This window comes from Sus scrofa, chromosome 2, assembly GCF_000003025.6.
Source record: "Sus scrofa isolate TJ Tabasco breed Duroc chromosome 2, Sscrofa11.1, whole genome shotgun sequence".
Lineage (NCBI taxonomy): Eukaryota > Metazoa > Chordata > Mammalia > Artiodactyla > Suidae > Sus > Sus scrofa.
The window spans coordinates 25,283,996-25,304,535 of record NC_010444.4 but is presented as its reverse complement, the minus strand read 5'-3'; the positions used below and the strand labels follow the sequence as shown (position 1 = coordinate 25,304,535).

At 42.9% G+C, this 20,540-nt stretch overlaps 1 protein-coding gene across 2 annotated transcripts in view; it reads left to right on the top strand.

Moving 5' to 3' along the window:
• The window catches only part of TRIM44 (tripartite motif containing 44), a 103,546-nt gene that overhangs the window by 74,203 nt on the left and 8,803 nt on the right, over positions 1-20,540 (top strand). The window contains exon 5 of one of the 2 annotated variants that reach the window (XM_005660994.2): positions 17,611-20,061. The exons of the other annotated variant lie outside the window; for it this stretch is intronic. Within the exon in view, the coding sequence (XP_005661051.1) occupies positions 17,611-17,641 (31 nt within the window). The 3' untranslated portion in view covers positions 17,642-20,061. Of the gene's footprint in view, positions 1-17,610; positions 20,062-20,540 lie in introns of those variants that run through there. 2 annotated transcript variants of the gene reach the window in all.

Genomic DNA, 20,540 nt, shown 5'->3' with positions numbered 1-20,540 from the left:
GTTTTTTTTTAATTCATACAAGAAAACTAAATATTCAAACTGTTTTTTGTTAGACAAAGAGTTTCAAATTCTGAATTCTCTAGGGGTCCTTGGTGATGAAAAGATTGTGAAATATATTCGAATCCAAAACCCACAAACTTATGGGGTCACTAGCTAAATCTAGCCTAAGTATATGCTTTGTTTTCTTCATAAAGTATTTTTTCAGCATATTAATTACTGACCAGAATTTACAAATTGAAAGATTTAACATCAAAAAACAGATTTTTTTTCAGTTTCTTTTGAAAATTCAAATTTTCTAGCAGTTCTTGACCTATGTTTATCTATAACATTGACCAGTCCTTAAATGGGGTGTGTGCTTTCTGATTTACCAGACTCCACCTGGCCCAGTTAATTCCCTGCATTCATTCATATTCCCTACCAGGCCCCTAGAAGCATTTAAGTCCATGATACCTTGGCTAATTCCATCTCCTCATTTTGTTGCTTGATTATAGGGTTAAACCCTATAAGTGTGTAATCACTCACACTTTTTGTACCCTATACAGTTTTGTGTCTTGGGCTTCTTATTATGTTGTTATTTAAAGATCTTTACGCAAACTTTTCAGTTTGGCTCTACTGTACTTTGAGAACAAGTGCCACATTCTCATTAATTCATTCTCATTATTGTTTGAGGGGCTAAGAATACAAACAAGAGTAAAATGGAGCTCGTACCCCGAGAAAGGTCATGTAGTCTAGCCTTGTTTCTTTTAAATTCATGAAAGTATTTAGGACCCTGATAAGTACCAAGTGCATTTTCTAGACCTGCATGCTATAGTATTGTGATAAGAGCATGGAGTTGGTGTCAGAAAGAGCTAGGTTAAAGTACTAGCCACCATTTATTGTCCATGTAAGCAATTTATGTAAGCTTCTCAGTTTCAGCTCTGTTATCTCTAAAATGGGGATGATCATATTGCCTGTGGGGTAAAATGAATGACCGGGTGCTCCTAAGGGGTTAGACACAGTGCTTACCATTTAATAACTGCCAGGATATGGTAACTCTCACTACTAAGGCTAGACATGCAGTTGGCATATCAATTAATTAATGTTTGTTGAATTAACAAGTGAATGGGTAGAATAAATTGAATGTAAGGAAGTAAATGTGTTTAAATAAGTAAATAGCTGTTAAAGAACATGTCACCAAAAGTATCTCTAGGAGACCTGGAGACCACAGATTTTTGATGACTTTGAGTGCTCTGGTTTTGAGGAGACTATAGGAAGCAGAATCAGCACCCAAAGCTCTTTAAAACAGATTTATAAGCTTGCCTCTGTGGAATAATGTCAGCCCACTTTCATGTAAGTTGATGTAAAGTTGAGAAGAGAGGAATAAATTTCTAATAATCTTGCAAGGTAGAGTCATACTCATTGTTTTTAGAGTAGACTCAGGACTTCAAAATTTGCCTGTGGGCTAGATCCCTGATAGAGCAGGTTGGTATTATCTTTATGAAGAATCATCCCAGCTACTAAGACGACCGCTGGGATGGGAAAAAGCATTAGACTATTTTCCTGGGGGTCTTGGACTGCTTCCCCTTTTTACAGCCTTGAGGGACAAGGAAGAGGGGAACTAACTTATTTACTCTGTGCCACCAGTGTCTCATTTAATCATTACACTGATTCCCTGAAATAGTTTACCATTCAGATGAGAAAACTGAAGCTCAGAGCAATGAAGAAACATGTTCCAGTAAGTTAAGAGGCAGAACCAGAATGCTGGCTCTTTCCATATCTCCTTATAGCTTCTTGAAGCCAACCTTACCACCTCTGAGCTTTCATATTGCCCGTCAACCCCGTCCTCATCCCCGCTCCCAAAGGAAAACTCAAGTAAAGGACAGCAAAATGGATTTACTGAGTGAACACACACCATCCACTTTCTTATTCCCTTTCAACTCATGTTTATTAAGCACCTTTATTATGCCAGGCACAGCTCTTGTTGCTGAGGATACAGAGTGAACAAGACTGATGAGATCCTTTCTCTGTTGGAATTTAATTCTAGTGGGAAGAGATAGACAAAAAACTAGTAAACCACTAAATGAAGAAAATAATTTCAGATAGCAGTGTAGAAAGGAAATGAAACCAAGTGATTCGATAGAGAAGAGCTAGGGAGAAGAAGCTGCTATAGATAAGGGGTTCAAAGAAGGGCTAACGAGGTCACTTTTGAGCTGATACCTGACTGAGCAAAGGAGCCAGCCAAGCAGAAATGGGCCTGGCAAGCATTATAGGCAAAGGGAATGGAAGTTCAGACTTGAGGCCAGCTGCTGGTGACAGTCAGGGGAAGACCACTTCACCTTTTAGACTTTTTTTTAGTGTAATGTGCCCAATAATAGAGCATGTTTCTGATTTATATTCTGAGTAATATTACGTTATTTGGCATTACATTTTTCTGGATATTTTGGCAGCAGAGTTAGTAATCTGTCTTCAGAGAGGCTGTGGTCTATACAAATCATGGAGACAAGCTGGTTTTATAAGAAGAGGACATGAGAGTTTACGTGTTTCCTGGCAAAAAAAAACCAAAAAGAACCAAAAAAAAAAAAAAAAAAATATATATATATATATATATATCTTAGGTTCAGCCTGAGGACCTTACACACTGTTCATTTAAGGATGGTAAGGATCCAGATATGGCAGAGTCAGCAGGAAGCCTCCAGAAGCCATAGTCACAGAGACAGAACTCAGACACCTAGGAAGGGAGCTGCTGGATGGTATGAACATTTATTTTGGTGCCAAACAGCATTATTCCCAAGATGCCTTTGGTTATCACAAGGGTAAATTCTAACAGCAAAGAAGAAAATAAAATTATTTTTGTGTAGATAAGTATGGACTAAAATAACACAACAAAAATTAATTTAGGAGGCAGGAATAGGGGAATGTCATGAACTCAAACTGAATCAAGTGGAATAACTCAAAATGATAAATCACTGCCTAGACCTGTGCTTTCCCAGCCTAGATATCCTGAAAATAATAACAGGAATTAGAAAGCTATTTGCAGTCTTTCAAAAATGTGAATGGGTAATAAGACTACAGGCTATAGTTTACTTCATGCCCTTTCAGGTCTTTCTTTTGTTGACTTATTCACTATTTCAACAAATCCTTAATGGGTTATCTACTGTATGCCAGGTATTGTGACAAGTGCTACGAATTTTTTTTAAATGGCTAAGATAGGGATCCTTGCTATTGAGACATTTTAACCATCTGGTGGAGCAAAGAGACAAGTAAATGGATCATTACAAAGCCATGCAACACATACCAACATAGAGGTTATGGAGTGCTTTGAGAAGTCCAAAGGGTGGGAGAAATGTGAGGGGTAGGTCTTGGAAAGCTTCCTAGAGGAGATATTACTAAACCTGAGTTTAAAGGATGCATATAAATTAGCCAGACGGGTCCAAGGGAATGAAATTCTTGGCACAGGAAAGATCATGTACTTATATAGAGGGCTTTTAATTCCCCAGAGTACTTAATGCATTATATCAGAACTGTGTTTAGCTTTGAGTAACAGAAAACTCTGGTATCAGTAGCTTAAACAAAGAAAGGTTTATTTGTTGCACATAAATAAGTTTGGAAGGAGGTGACTGCTGGTTTGGTTCAGTGGCTAATGATGTCAGTACTGCCATGTGCCTCTGAGACTCCTTGGGCTTTTTCTTTGTGCTGGTTGCCTTATGACTGAAAAAGGGCTTCAGCTTTGGGTGTCATATCCCTGTTCAAGCATGAAGAAGGGGTCAGAAGGAGGGCCATGTCTGTACTAATCGGAAAAAATAAACACTTTCCAAGCAGACAGCCCCCACAAACAACCAGAAAACTTATCCTTCTGTATCAGGGACTTCAACTGGGCTCCATATACCCATCCCCCTCCAGCGCAGTGCAGGCTTGGTTATGTAAATATTTAACCCTTCCACACTCCAGAGCAGAAAGCAGCAAGGGGAGCAAGTTGGGAATGACTAAGTGGGCCAACCAGTAGTGTCTGCCAAACATTTTATTTAATTGCTCTTCATAATAAGCTCATGCAGTAGAAGGCAGGTGTTATTAGCTCTGCTTTATAAAAGAAGAAATTGAGATGTGGAGAGGTGGATGATGCCTAAAAATCACAGAACAGTATGTTTATTTAGTGATAACAAAAAAAATAAAAGTCAGTGTCGACTGTATGCTCATTATATACCAGATGCTAGCTGAGCACTTTATGTATGACCTCTCCTTTCTTCCTCGTGCAGCCCTGTGAGGCAGCTCTCTTCACTGTGTGGGTGAGAAGTCTAGGTATTGACATACCTAAGGGGATGTTGACACAACTGGCCCAGGATCACACAGCTCGAATATACAGAGCCAGGATTCAAAGCTCAGTTCTCCAGAATGTCAGCCTGATGCCCTTCTTGCCTCACCTACCCTATCATAACTTTCTCCTTGTGGATCCAGTGAATGTGCCATCTCACTGACATTGCCCAGGGCCCTTGAAGCCGCCTCATCCCATGCCCCTATTACTCCTTTTAATTTATTTGACCCACTCCTGTTTCTTCATCATTGCTTTTATGGACACAGAATCCAGCAACACATTATTTCAAATGTCCTGCCATTATGAATGCATTTCCTTTCATTGTAATAGCACCAGCTGTAATGAATACATTTTGTATCTGTGCAGATGTCACTAGTGTTTTCTATGCCCTATTCTAATTTATGTTGGAAAATGAATACTTAAAGTATTGCCCAGGCTCCCATTACTCCAGAGAAAATGAGGAACGTCCTGTGTGTGTGCATATGTTTTTGCATTCATGCAACAGAGAAAATTTTTGGATCAGAATGAATTGTGTGCCTGAAGTGGGAGTCTGGCCCTTTCCTGGAAGGGCACATTGGAAGGAATATGCTATGCACATCAGCGAACCTGTGAAGCAGGTTTCCTTAGGAATGGAAGGTCTTACTTCACGGGCACAGATTACAGTCAGATGTCCTTAGAAAGGCAGGAAGGAAAGCCTTGCTGATGGATCCAGGTTTGGGGGCACCCCGAGATCATCTTACCTTCATGTGCACAGCCAGGAATATTGATGTGCTTGGTACCAGAAGATCACCCCATCAGTGAGCCACACACAAGCACAGCCTTTTCAATGCTGAGGGTTAATAGTAGGACAGGCCAACCAGGGAGCAGCATGTGCTCAGTTTGGGATTAGATATGTGACCTGATCTTTATGGTGAGAGTCTGTCTGTGACATAGAGGGGGATGGTAATAGACACAGAATCTGAAATGCCAGATTGTGGTAGAATCTAGCCCCTTTGTGGAGAAGGGTTGGGGCACTCAGCTGTCCAAGAAATGGCGTCTCCTCTGTTTGAAACAATGTGTAGGTGATAAGGCTCTAGACATTGAGCCTGTCTTGGAAGATGTCTTTTTAGATATATCTGTGCTAAACATATCCTTTCCAAGGCTTGGGGTATCAGCAGTTAAAGGCTGCCTGGAAGATAACCTGTGAGGCCCAGTGTTATGAATCCTCATTCAAAGGTTGTGTGTATTAAAAAGAGGTGATAACGGTGGTTTGCAGAATGTAGGAGTATCCTAAATTTCCATAAAAACTTATATTTTTATACCATACCTTTCCAGCTAAGTCTTTTAAATATGTAGGAGTTGCCCCTTAATAAAAACTGGCTACCCAATTTAAGGTTACTGATTCAGTGATTGCAAGGCAAATTAAAGAAGGAATAGATGTTGCAAACTGAATTTAGAATGAGTATCTGTATGTGTGTATGCTTATGTGTTTGTAAACAGATATACACTATGCAGTATATTAGGGGGTCTGGAAATGTTTGTTTTTGCCTTTAACAAAAAAGGGCAAGTGAGATTTTTTCTAAAATTTGGCTTGAGTGAGAGCAAGATTTCTTTCTGCATCTCCAAGTGATCTTAAATTTCACCAGCTTTTTATTCCTGAAAATCTACTATCAAAAAACTAGACTGTAGAATTTTGCCGTCTGTCCTTTTCTGTTTCATAGGGAGTGCTTTTTCTTCTGAGTCTCTGGAGCCTTAATTTCTACAAAATGCATCACCTGACTCTTCTGTCAATATGTGAAAGACAGACTTGAAAGAACTAGTTTTCCCAAATCTACCTACAAATAAAAGCCAAGATAAGACCAGTGCAGTAACCTTAAAGAAGTTATTGTTCTTTGCTTCTTTCATGCCAAAAAGCTACTAGCACTTGACCTATACTGAAAATTCTACTATTTTACAGAAGGTTCTGTAAAACCAAATATACTGTTTGAGGGATTAGTTAAAACACAAATGAATCTAGCTCTGAACTGAATCTCTGAGTTCCACATTCTCCATTCTTGCACATTCAAACAATTATGGCTTGCTGTATCCTCTAAAAGAAAAACAGTCAAATAGTAAGAGAAAAATTGTTCACCATTTCCTGAGGGGCAGTGATTTGAAGCATAGTTTACTTTTGCCTTGGGTCAGGGTTTAGTCTTGCTTCAACTGAAGGAGTGCAGAAATGGGAATGCAGATAGAAACTTTGTCCCACAGCTATGGCTACAGGTTTCCGTAGACAGTAAAACATGTAGTTTACCACTGGAGCAGCTTTGAGTCAAAAGTACAGGAGATTTGGGGGTTCTGCTGTGGCTCAGTGGGTTAAGGATCCAACGTTGTCTCTACAGTGGCACAGGTTCAATATCCAGCCCAGTACAATGGTTAAGGATCTGGCATTGCCATGGCTGTAGTGTAGGTCACAACTGCAGCTCAGCTTTGATCCCAGCAAATAAATAAAGAAAGAAGCAAGCAAGCAAGCAAGCACAGGCTATTAAAACCCACAGAGAACCTCTGGGTATTTGTGCCCCTTGGGGCTCAGAGTGAAGAGCAAGAGTGAGGACACAGTATAAGCCTGGTTCTCCTTTAGTTTGCTACTCCCTGTTCAATTAAGCTGGCTGGCAAGACAGGGAACCAGCCTGAACTGCGCTCTGGAGGAGCTGCCCATCTTAAGAGAGTTCCTCTGGCAAATGTGCCTTCAGGGGTCTGTATAACCAGAAGCAAAACCATTTGCATGAATTCATCCTACACATGTCTTTCGCCTCCTAAAATGCTCAAGGTTCGTGCCATATGTATATATAGCATAAGTTTCTAGTCTCTAAATAGCTGTGCTCTAAGATGATTGAACAGAAAGGGAGAGGACCAGCTCCAGAGAGAATATGGCTCTTTCTTTTCTCAACTCACATTTTCTGTGCTTTTAAAAAAAAAAATTTAACCATAGATAGCATGTATGCAATGAGAACAAGTTGATACTAAAACTGTGTATTTTCCAAAACTGGTTATCTAACAGAAATTACAGTCACAGCTGCTATTTATAAAGTATTTACTTTGTGCCAGGTAGTATATTAAGGACTTTAATCAGATGTCTTATTTAGTGTTCACAACTACTCTCTCTATTACATAGGTTTTAATGGACCCATTTTACAGATGAGGCTACTAAACTCAGAGAGGAAAGTGACTTTCCCGCGGTTACATAATCTGCTTATCTCAGAACTCAGTCCTTCCCTTTTAGATAGTTATTACCACCTAGAAGATTTAAGAAGGATTCCATCACAGACTCAGCCCACTTAAGATATATAGGTTTCCTCTTCCTTTAATCAGGTGGATAGGAAAAGCCACTGTGCTCTGTGGACCCCAGGAATAACAACAGATAGGTCAGAGTGATGCTGACCTGGCAGGAAGTCGCAACCCAGCATTCTCTTTGGTAGGAAGAACATTGGCTTTGCAGTCAGACAAACCTGAGCTTCAGACATGCTCAAGCCACTGACCTCTCTGAACCTCAGTTTTCATACCTGCCAAATGGGGAATCATAATGTCTTCTTCACAGAGAGATAGTCCAAATCAGATGAAAGATTATATAGTACCTATTTTAATGCATACTCGTTGAATAATTTTTTAAAAAATACGCAGTTGCTTAAAATGTCATTTTACTCTGTTTTAGCAAAAGGTTTCCTAGGCACCCCTGAAGTGTTTCGGCCCCAGCAGACAAGTGGTTGAAAGATTCATTGTTCTTCAGTTTCCCAAAAGAAGGCCCATTCTTTAGACCCAATTTTGCTTTTTATGGCCTGTTTCTCCCTTCAGGGTAGAGGGTGGGCTTCTGCTTTCCCTTCTGCCCTCCCTATCCTGTACCTCCCCGGAGTGTTCTCTCACCTCCCTTTGTGATTTCCTTAAGTGCTTTTAATGGCTGCTTGACACTGGAGAGATATTCCCAGCAGACACTCAATTTGTAATCGCAGCTTGTTGCTTGATGTGAACTTGTGGTTGACCTCTGGGAGGGCAGTGGGGACTGGAGGAGGGAGCTGGGCTCTGCTCCAGCAGAGCAAGACCATGGGTCCCCGAGCAGTGGTCAGGCAGCTGGAGGAGTGGCTTCAAAGTCTCCCTTCACACCTTTTGCACCTTTATCCAGTGTATCTGGGAGTATAATCAGTAGAGGATTATGGAATGGGTAAATGTCCACATTCTCTTTTTTTTTTTTTTTTTGTCTTTTTAGAGCCGCATGTGCGTCATATCATATGGAAGTTCCCAGGCTAGGGGTCTATTCGGAGATGCAGCTGCCAGCCTACGCCACAGCCACAGCAACACAGGATCCGAGCTGCATCTGTGACCAACACCACAGCTGATGGCAACACTGGATCCTTAACCCACTGAGCAAGGCCAGGGATTGAACCTGCATCCTCATAGATACTAGTTGGGTTTGTTACCACTGAGCCACAACAGAAACTCCAACTGCCACATTCTTAAACAGCACCAACCAAGAACAAAATGAAAACAAAGATAAGCACATGTCTGCAGTGTCTGTGTTCTCTCTCTGAGAGCAGTGCAGTGCCCTTCCGAGCATCCTGCATACACTAGACCCAAGCAGTCGTTATCCCACGGTTTGCCCCACACCCCCACCCCCACCTGATGGGCACCCAGACTGCCTCCCACTTTTTGTAACCCTCTAATTGTGACTGTTTTCACCAAGGGGAAGGTGATTGAGGTACAGCAAATGCAGGGAAAAGGCAAAGCCCTTGTCTTCATTTCACACATCTTAGACCCAAACTGCTAGTCAGAGTTGTAAGTAGTCACAGCACATGCCTTTGAGCTGCTGTTTACTGTCCAGGGGAGGAAAAGGCAAGCCTCAGAGCTTGCTAATAGGACCACAGAGATAGCTGTGGGGATCACTGCCAGGGAAATGAATTTCACATTACGTGCTTCGTGCCCAGTCTTATGTGACTCTCTTGAACCTTTCAGGTGCTTTGCCCCAAACCACCCAGCCAGGACTGCCTAAAGAGACTCCCAGGACCCCCTTCTGTTCACAGCCTCTATCGGGGCTCTTCAGTCCTGCTCGCCTTGCACTCTTAGCCTTCCTGGACCTTTTGAAGTTGGGATTTTGTAATGAATGATCCTGTTTATGGACATGGCTCACTGCTTCCGTTGCCACTCCACCCCTCTGGTGGGCTCTGGCTCTAGTGTTGGCTCCCTGGCCATTTTTATGCATATTCTCTTAATTAGGCTGCTTCTAGCTCACCCAGTGTCACCAGCCTTCAGCGGTCTCCATTTCTCCCACTCCCCCGTGAACAGTGTAACTGCTAAAGGGGCCTGGGCCCTATGGGCAGGACCCAGACACTGAGGGTCTGAGAGGAGTGGAGAGTAGTCTCTGGGGACTGGAGGGTTGGCACAGCCTCGTGGAACATGTCGACTTGAAGGCTCATTATGATTTGAGGAGGGAAAGGATATCGATATTCCAGGCTGAAGCAAGAGAGGCCCTTGTTATGACTTGTTAACAGCTGTTAAAACCGTCAGTGTGAAGGAGGAGTTTAGAACTGGAGCTGCCACAGAGATTTAAGGATTATCTGTGGATTTCAGTGCTATTACTGTTCTTTATGGTGGGGGCTGGGGGGAGTTGGAATGAGAGAGAAAATAAAGCTTCTGGTGTGGAGTTATGTCATATTCGTGGAGTCGTTCTCCTCTCCTCCTGCAGACAATTTTCACATTCCTTTGTTGGGCCTAATTTGAGGATCTCATTTTGACCTCTAGCAAGAATGCCCATTCCAGCCACATTGTGACCATTCATGCTGTGCAGAATGAATAAGAGCTAAGTATGTGACCATCTTTTCTTTCACCCAGATCAGCGATTCTGGCCTTAGGGGCTGGGCCCCTTCAGTCAATCTAACCCCATGTCCAAAGCCACGTCTTGCCATCCCCCTCAGTAGGCAGGAGAGGCATCCGAGTGGGTGCCAGAGTCCTTGGCCCCACCAGGCTCTGAGCACTGTCAGATCCTAGCGGCAGTAACGACATGGTAATCGTTGTTGTTCCTAGGGTGTGTTCACTAACCTCATTGTGGTGAACACTGCGCAGTATACAGACATGGTAATCGTTGTTGTTCCTAGGGTGTGTTCACTAACCTCATTGTGGTGAACACTGCGCAGTATACACGCACATCAAAGTATGACATCGTATACCTTAAACTTACACAACATTATATGTCAGTGATGTCTCAATAAAGCTGGGAAAATAAAAAACTCAGACTTCAGAGGTTAGAGAAGTAGTTTGAGAAGGAATAGAGCTTCCTCTTTCCAGTTGAACATAAAACAGGTAGTTCCACAGGCTTTTCTTAAACTCTTAAAACAGAATTACCATCTTTTTAATGTCTTTTTTTTTCTTTTTTGTATATATTTCAGCCAAGGGCCCTAAGACCAGTTTTTAGAAATGATGGCTTTATTGTCTCATAGCCAATGCTTTTTAATTTAAAAACAACCCCTAGAGGCATCTTCTCATCTTTTCCCCAAAGCATTTCGCTGAAATGTTTGTTTTGTCATTCCCTCCCTCCCACCCCCGTGCTGGGCTGAATGAAGACTCTGTGGCATGTTTTAAGTAGCGAGTGGGTGGGGAAAGCAGAAGGTCTGCGCAGTTTTTGTTACCATCTCACACCAGTGTTGAAGCGCTATCTTATACTGTCCTGTATAAAACTGAATTCTGATTACGACTCCGAATGCAGAGCCTGAGAGGGCATCTGATCCAGGTTGGGAGAAGGGAACAGAGCCATGTGCGGTTGCTTAATGAGCAATTACCACATGCCATGTGCTCTTACATTGGTGAAGAACTTGTGAGCCATTAGCCTTGTTTTACTGATGAAGAAACTGAGGCCCAGGGAGTGAGTTTGGCCAGGGAGCCCAGGTAAAAAGTGGAAGGACTAGATTTAAGCCTTGGTTTCTCTATGCTCTTCCTGCTCCTCGCAGTCTGAAAGCCAGGGTTGAAAGTCTGGCGGTGGGGAGCCATCTAGGTTGCTGACAGATGCCCCTCAACTCCACCACCTTAGAGGGTGACTGGGCCTTACTCAATAGAAGGGGAACATCTCCCTGGTGCCTGGTGGGGTGTTTGGATTGTCCACTCCGGCTGAGCTCCGTAAGTGGGCCAGTGGAGAATAGTGGCTTTCCAGGTATCATAAGTAAATCTTACAATATCTGATTTATGTTCTTCTGCAGATGGATGAAACAGGTCTGAAGTGGTAGGATTATGTCATTTGAGTGTCACAGCAGAGCTGGCTTCGGGAAAACATAGGAGGCAGGATGTCTTTAATAATCTTTATCTGCTTCCTTCAGCATCATGCGCTTATACCCTAGTCCCAGCCCTTTAAAGAGTATCAGTTCTTTTTCCCAGCAAAACTTAACCATCCGTCTCATCCCATCAGCTTCCTAGATGACAGCTGGCTAACCCAGAAACTCATCTGTGCTCAAGTGGTTTATGGTGATCCCATGGTCTCTTCATCTCGTAATAGCTACTGATTTTTAACTCCAGGGGTTCAGCCAAAAGTGCAGTGCCTTAGTCTAAAGGAACAACTTTGATAAGGTCTTTAGACTTAATGGATTATGGAGAGATCTTTTGAATGTGACAGAGGCTGTGGCTTCTTTTTACAGGACGTCATGTTGGATATCTGTTGTTTCCTCCAGTGCTTAGGGCAGCCCTTTGATTCAGAGCTGTGGGCTTTGTTTAGTCTTGAGATTGGGTGGTGGCATGCAAAAGGGACGTAGACCTGTGCTGTTCAGTTCCTCTCTCCTCACTTTGCTTCAGCTCTCCTTTTTGGTGTGTTCATGTGTTTTGGGTCGTCTTCCTCTCTTCTGGCCAGACTAGTGCTCTCTCTCATCTGACAGCACTCAGCTGCAATCCAGGGAGAGCCTCTAGTAAGACTGGCTCAATGTGTATTGGATGTGATGTTCATCTCCTTGGCTGTCTGCATCTAGCAGCTGTCCTCCCACCTTGGGCAGATTCCTAAGTCCAGATTTGTCGGCTGCTGTGAGCCATTGACCTTGCTTTTGGAATATTAGGGATGGGGACAGCTTTCTTAATTTTTTTCTCCATTTCCTGGGGAGACTCATGACAAGAGCATTTACTGCAAGTGCAGGGATAGGACAGAGTAATAAACAGGCAGGGAACCAGGCCTCTATCTGTATGGTTCCCTTTCACAAACATCCTCTCCTAACTCGGTACAAGAAGTCTCCTTGTAGTTTCCTGTTTCTCTATTACAGAACCCTCTCAGTGTCCCCAGCATGGGTCTTAGACTCTTGGGCAAATAAGGACTCCTTGGCTCTGCTTGGAAGCAAGGGTCCACTCACTCCAGACGCCTCGTGTCATTATACACTGACACCTGTATTCCTCTTCCAGGCTGTCTCAGACCTGTGCTGATGGTATAATCACATTTGAGCAGCCTGATGCCTGCTTTCCTTCCATGTAGGATTTATATTGTTACCACTGGGTGTTTGGTTTTCTTCCCCTTGAAACATCTGTTTGTGCTACCCTGGGGGTGTCACAGAGAACTCGTGCTGAATATTTTCAGCATAGCCCATATTCACATCTTGGAGTGTCTGCAGTGTGGTAGACGCCATATGGAGCCCTGACACATTTCTCATCTCCTTTTCTTTCCCATCCACATCCCTGACTGTCTTCTTAGGAGACACTTCAAGCATGACCCATGAAGATAAGCATTAGGAGCTGCTGATGAGATTCCTTTTCTCTCAGTGTACCTCTCACACTTTACCTCTAGCTATTCTGAATTTTTCACAGCTCTCTGAACATGCCAGGCTGTTTCACATCTTCAAGAGTTTTTTTAAGCTGTTCCTTCCACCTGGCATGCCCTTCTTCTGGCCCCGTAGTCTTCTTGGAAAATACCAATCCACCTGTCAATAGTAATTGATAGTATTTTCTGACTCTATAGGTGGAATTTATCACTTCATCCTTTTGTCAAAGCACACAGGCTGCATTCTTTGCCAGACTGTGAGCTCCTATTTGATTCCCTTCTGTATTCCCATCACTGGTGTGTAGTGGGAGCTTAGCCACTGGGAGGTGAAAGAGAAGCAACTGACCTCAGGAAGAAGTAATTAAGAACAGTTGAAATTTGGTTGAGTGCTCATTACTTGTTAGTAAGTATGCTAAATATTTTATATCTGTTGTCTCATTTAATACTCACCAACTTTAAGAGGTACATCCTGATATTTTCCCCTTCCTGAGTTATCCTGCAACACACATGCACCTATCATTCTCTATCTCAGCATCCTGCTGTTTTCTTCATAATACTTTCTACTATCTGAAATCATTTGTTTACTTCATTACTAGCTGTCTTCTTTACTAGAAATTTAGCTTCGTGAAAACTGGACTCTGTCAGACTTGTACACTGCTATCATGCCAGCACCTGTTACAGTGCCTAATATATTGTGAGTGTTCAGTAAACACTTATTCACTGAGAGAATGAATGAATAAATAACTCCCTATTTCATAGATAAGGAGACTAAGACTTAGAGAGGTTAATTAGCTTTGCCAAAGTCACACAGCTCAGAAGGGCTTGGATGGGAATTCCGGTCCTACTCTGAAGTGGACCCTCCTACCATGTTACAGTGCCTCCTTTAGGAATGCTCCCAGCAGACAGATTTTGGTGCTCCTAGGAGAAAAGTCTGCTTTCCTGCCGGACCAGGTTTGTGCCTTGAAGGTCAGCCTTCTCCCCCTTTCACTTTGCCAGCTAAGTCCCTTCTCCTAGGCCAAGGCAGAATGAGAGAGACACAGTGTGCTGGCCACCAGACACTGACACTGAGTGCCAGGCATCTTGTCAAACACGGGAGGTAAATGGTGAATGAGAAACAGATTCAGCCTCTAAGGAGTTCACATGGCAAAGACTGACATTTATAACATAGCTAAGCTAAGGCGTGCTGATTCCTGAACCCCTGGAGGCTGCAAGGGAAAGCAGCATCTGTCAGACCACCTTCCTCACTGGCTCCCTGAAGGCAGACAAGGGGGCATTATCTCGACTTAGCACCAGTTTTATTCTCTGGTGGGGTAGAAGGAAAATTGGCTGGAGCCCTGAATGATATTTTCTATGCACCCTATGTAAAAGAGTGAGACCTGGGTGCCTCTCACCTCGGGACAGATGGAATTGCAATTGAAAGTGGTGTCTAACCCAGGGAGACTGTCCTAAGGCCAGGATACGTGGTAGGTGGGGCTTGACAGCAGGCCTTCTGCATGACTTTGCTGGAGCCCATAAGAACCAAGGTGAGATCTGAGGGCAATGGCTGACTTGTTGCCAGGTTGCTGTAAGAAAGTCACAGACTGGTTGTAGTTGAGAAAAACGGGAAAAATCTGGCTGTAACTTTTTTTAAAAGAGATTATTGGGATCCCCTTCAGCAGGAGGGTAATTTTGTTTTGTTTTGTCTTTTTGCCATTTCTTGGGCCACTCCCGTGGCATATGGAGGTTCCCAGCTAGGGGTTGAATCGGAGCTGTAGCTGCCAGCCTACGCCAGAGCCACAGCAAACTCGGGATCCGGGCCGCGTCTTCGACCTACACCACAGCTCACCGCAACGCCAGATCGTTAACCTGTTGAGCAAGGGCAGGGACCAAACCTGCAACCTCATGGTTCCTAGTCGGATTCGTTAACCACTGCGCCACGACAGGAACTCCGGGTAATTTTTTAGTACTTGGTTTAGAGTCTGATTTTGTTGAGACCTTGGAAAGTTTTTAGCGATCAGCAGAGATCACCACTTATGCTACTGGTGATGAGGCATTACCAGTAACCTGACTAGATAAATGCAGCCATAGCTGCCTTCACTCAGCCTGGCATCCCCCATCCATGATTAAAAGCAAGGGCAAGCTCTGCCAGCTGTGGGACTGGGACTGTCACTGCATTTCTCTGCTTCTTACTGTTTTCTTCTATAAAATGGAGTGGTAATGCTGTTATACAGGGTTATTATTATGAAAACTGAATGTGAAAATGTTGAAGTGATTCATTCAGAGCTTAGCAAATAATTATAGCATCCATTTAGTGAGTACTTAGAGGTATCAATAGCCTCATTTTACAGATGTGGAAACTTTAAAGAGGCCTCTCACCCAAGGTTGTACTGCTGAATGTTGAAATGACGTTGAAGCCATGTCTCTGATTCTTAGTGATGCTCTTTTCCACTGCCCATCAGTATCACCACAGACTAGCCCAACTCACACTCCTGGATCCACACCTCAGCTTTCGTTTCATCTGAGAGAAGGAGAGGAGCAGTAATTAAGCACCCTGTCACTTCTACCTTGTCCTGACAACTCTGTCCCTTCATAGACCATCAGAGTGAGGGATGAATGGTTGAAGTATTGGAATCCAAGCCTGCCTTGAGTACAGCTCACAGCTGGATTGCAGAGGGCTGCACCTTGCCAAACAGGCAGCTGTTTGGTAAGGAAGATGAGAAAATTCCTCATGGAGGTGCATTGGTGCTTCAAGTTTCCTTGCTTGGCAAGGGCTGGATATGAACTTACTTCTGCTTTGCCCTCAGTGCCTTCATTGTCCATCACACAGACACACATCCTTTACCAGTAAGGCTTAGTCATTTGTAAGAGTAATCGTCATTTTTGATACAGTGTTTTAATCCACACCTGGTCCCCCGGTGCTTATATGTACCTGGTGATTGCAGTGAGAGTTAGAAAAAAATGGAGCCAGGGCTCACCTGTAGAGTAAGCTATCCGTGAGATTCCCACGCAGTATCTCTAAGACCAGCAAGTTGCCCACAGTTTGCCTAGGAAGACTTGGAATGTTTCTAGAACAGTAATTCTTTATGGGGTTATTGTGATCATTCACTCATTCCTTCATTCAAAAAAAATCATGTTGAGGTTTCACTGGTACCAGGCACATGATCAGGTACTAGTGATACAGCAGGAAACAGAATAGTCAAGGACCCTTACATTCCAAAACAGCTTTAGATAGCGATTGGTGCTGTGAAAACAATACAACAGTCTGACATGATAGCACAGTGGTGAAGTGGCTGATCTAGGTAGCTTGGTCAGGGAAAGCCTCAGAGAAGGTGACAGTGGAGCTGAGACCTAGGTGTTAAGGAGCAAATCATTCCAGGCTGTGAGGGGAGAGCTTTTGAGACCTAACAGCAAATGCAAAGGACTTAGGGCAGGAATAAGCTCTGATTATTTGAGGGCAGAAAGAAAGCCAGTATAGCTGGCAAGTGGCATGAAATAGGTTAGAGAGGTAGGCATGTAAGGATTTGTAAGGGCCATGAGCTTTATCCTAAGGCTATAGGAAGCCATCGAAGGATTTTTAAGTGGAACAGTGACATAATCTGTTGCACATTTTTAAAAAATAGTACTCTGAGTGCAGTTTGAAAAACTAAACAGTAATGTAGTAAGAACAGAAGTAGGAAAACTAGTCAAAAGTCAATTGCAGCAGTTCAGGCAAGAGCTAATGGTGGCAGTGGAGCAGAGGAATGGGCAGACGGGAAGTGAAGTGGGGTGGGCAGAGCTTGCTGGTGGACTTAATGGGATGGGGAGATGGTGCTTCTAAGATTTTGAGAACAGTGTTTAGCATACAAAGCACTCGATAAATTACAGCTGTTGACTACTGTTATTAGCCAGCAGCCTAGTATCAGATACCAGGAGAATAAGATTGAGAGGCAGTCTTGAACCCATTCAAGTGACAGAATGATGCCTACAGGGCATGTGTGACAGCAGTGTTAGCGCTTCTCTTTTGCTAATAAATGGCATTCCTAGGGAAAATGGGGATGGCCGGTATGAAGGTATATTCAAGAATCAGAAACTGACTTTGAGTTAATCTCACTGCCATCAACTCACTATATGACTTTTAGCCTCTTTTTTAGCCTTGATTTTTTTCATCTATAACTATGAAGTGTATTGAGCACTTTCAAGGTTCCAGGTTCCACGTCAAGCTCTCTATATGTCCAGCACTCTTTCTGTGTATTAACCTTCATCTAATCCTTCCAACAACTCTTCCTGGTAGGCACTAGGTTGACCTCCATTTCCATGTACGAACTTTGAACTCAAAATCCCACAGCTGGTAAATGGCAAAGCTGTGACTCAAGCCTAGATGTTTCTAACTCTTAACTCTACATTCATAACCCTCTGTGATGTGAGAAGTAGTTCCTGAGAGTTGCCATGCTTCCAGTTTCCAACTTTCTGCAACTTCCGGACCTTGATTTAAGGTCCCTGTGGGATACAAAACTACTGAGAACTAATATGAGGCACTTAAAAAAAAAAAAGCCTACTACTCACATAGAGATTAGAGATGAGTGTCAAGAGCATATTCATTTATTGATTCTTTTTCCTTTCTCCCTTTGGTAACTTGTAGGATACAGCAGCTGAAGCAACAGGAAATTTGAAGTTTAACATTTTATTAAATCTTATGTTGAAGATTTCTGTGGAAGGAAACTGCTGGAGAGAGATTGGTTTTCCATTATTCACTTGCCAAGAAAAGATAAGGAAACTGGGTCGGGTGGATTTCCTGAAGGTGCAGGAAGCAAAGAAGGAAAACCCTTGGGCTATTTTCTGCTTCTAACCCTCCGCTTCCTAGAGTTGCCTGGGCCCTAATAGAAGGCTTGGGAAGGTTCCTTTCAGCCCTCACCACAGGAGGTCGTCAGTTCAGTGAAATCCAGCAGCAGTGGGGAAGAGAAGGGAGGTTGGGGAAGGCCAATGAAAAGGGAAAGTGTACAGCCACCATGGTATTTTCCTCTTAAAGTTCAACAGGAAACCAAGTAATAACATAGAAGTTATTTCAGAGGAGAAGCACGTGCACACTCTCATCCCCACAGATACTTCGAAACTGCCCCATGTTGACAAGTGTGTGGGGAAAATGGGCATTCTCTACCTGCATGAATAACGATTGTAAATCAAGACAAGATAACTTCTGGAGGGCAGTTTAACAACAATATATCAGCTACTTTAAAAAATACTTATCCTTTGCTTGTTTGAGAAATATCTGATTCTAGGACTGGGGCAGGAAATATATAGGATGAGCCTGGGGCATTTTGTAGTGCCAGGAAGTAAGGAGGTCCTCCCAACAAAACTCAGAACACAGCTTACATTGATGAGGGTATGTCAGGGGCCATCAAGAGTGAACTAAGAGAGCTCTCAAAGGCCAAAGCTGAACAATTTGAGCAATGAAATCAATTAAGTAGTATTGAATTATAACCCAGAGTATAAAAATAAACATCCCTGAGTCCATACCAGTATAAATGAATGATCAAATAAATAAGTGAAGGAGAAGAGACAAATTTCATGTTCAGAATTATTTCAGATAGTTTGTGTAGGTACTCTACCTTCAACCAGAAGGAGCATGACTCCTCATCCCCTAGGTCTGGTTGCTCATCATGACTTCTTTCCAAAGGGTACAGTATATAGAGGGGCAAAAAAGAGTAACTTTACGGTGGATAATCCTTAACAGATACTACCCCAGCCAGGTGATCAAGGTCAGGTCATATTCATAGCATGTGCCCTTAGTACAGTGTGAAGATGGTGCTTTACCTCTAAAGTGTTTACTTCTCAAGGCCCGTAACCATGGCCTAATCATGCAAAAAGCATCTGACGAATCCCAAATGAAAGATATTCTACAAAATACCTGGCCATTGCTCCTCAAAACTGTCAAGGAAGGTCATCAAAAATATGAAAATCTAAGAGACTGTCGTAGCCAAGAAGAGCCTAAGGAGACCTGATGACTAAGTATAAGGTGGTATCATGGGCGAAATCTGAAACAGAAGAAGGACATTGGGGAAAAAACTAAGACAATCTGAATAAAACACAGACTTGAATTAATACTGGTGTACCAATACTGATTCATTGTAACAAATTCAGTACCCTAGTGTAAGGCGGTAAAGTAAAGAAACTGCATATTAGAACCCTCTGTACTATCTTTGTTATTTTCCCTCCTCGGAAATAATTAAGGATGAACATGGATGTGTGTCACAGAGGAGTAGGTAATAGTGAAAAGGCAGAAATAATTTAAATGTCCAGCATTAGGTATGGTAAATCCATACAACTTAGTCATGAATCTTAATCTTACAGAAATCTATTTCTTGATTGAGAAAAGTATTCATGATTGATAGTTGGGTGGAAAAAAAAGAAGTGGATTATGAAAGAATATACCTGTGAGGTATATTCAACTGTACCCCTCCTATGCATGTATATTTTTGCATATGCACAGAAGGGATATAAATGAGTGTATTTCAGTGTGTTAATGGTGATTCTCACCAGGGATAACACTATGGATTTTTTCTTTTTATAGAAGTAATACTTGTTTGTTATCAAAAGTACAGATCAGTAAAAGAAGAAAAAGTTACTTTATGAATTTAAAAAAAAAAAGGACTGGGAATGATTCCATTATAAATTCAGCAGCAGCAGTAACAGAAGACTCAGTCTTATGAAGGAGTTCTGAGAGCAGATGGAATACTGGCAGCTAACAAGCCTGCCTGTTACTTCTGTTCAAGTGTCTCCATCCTCCATAGAAACAGGCCACCACCCAGCCCCTGTGGACTCTCGCACTCCACCTGTAAAAGCAGTGAACAGGCTGCAAGGTGCATGGAGATCAAACTTAGCGTTTAGTGGTCACTGTGGGGACCTGTGGCTGCCCTGAAGCCCCCAGGCTCTCTCAGAGCTGCCTACATAGATCTGTGGTGATGTAGGCAGCTGTGAGGGTGGAGAGACAAACCCAGTGTCTGTTTCCTTCTCCTTCTATAGTAATCCTACCTTTATCTTGCTTTTTTTTTTTTTGCTGTTTCTTTGGGCCGCTCCCACAGCATATGGAGGTTCCCAGGCTAGGGGTCGAATCGGAGCTGTAGCCACTGGCCTACGCCAGAGCCACAGCAACGCGGGATCCAAGCCACGTCTGCAACCTACACCACAGCTCATGGCAACTCCGGATCGTTAACCCACTGAACAAGGGCAGGGACCGAACCCGCAACCTCATGGTTCCTAGTCAGATTCGTTAACCACTGTGCTACGACGGGAACTCCGTATCTTGCATTTTTTTATCTTAAAAAATAACTTGCATGTACCTTCCAGCTCATTACAACAACCTTTGGAGGTAGATACTGCTACTCCATTTTTCAGGTAAAAAAAAACGGAGCCTCAGAGACCTTAAATGGCTGTCACATATTGTCTGGGTAACCAGGGCTCAGAAGACCAGCTTTATGTCTCTCCTCTTACATGAGTGCAGTGTCCTATCTAAGGGTTCCGGAGACTGCATAATCTAGATCTACCATTTACATGCTGTGTTCCTCAAGCAAG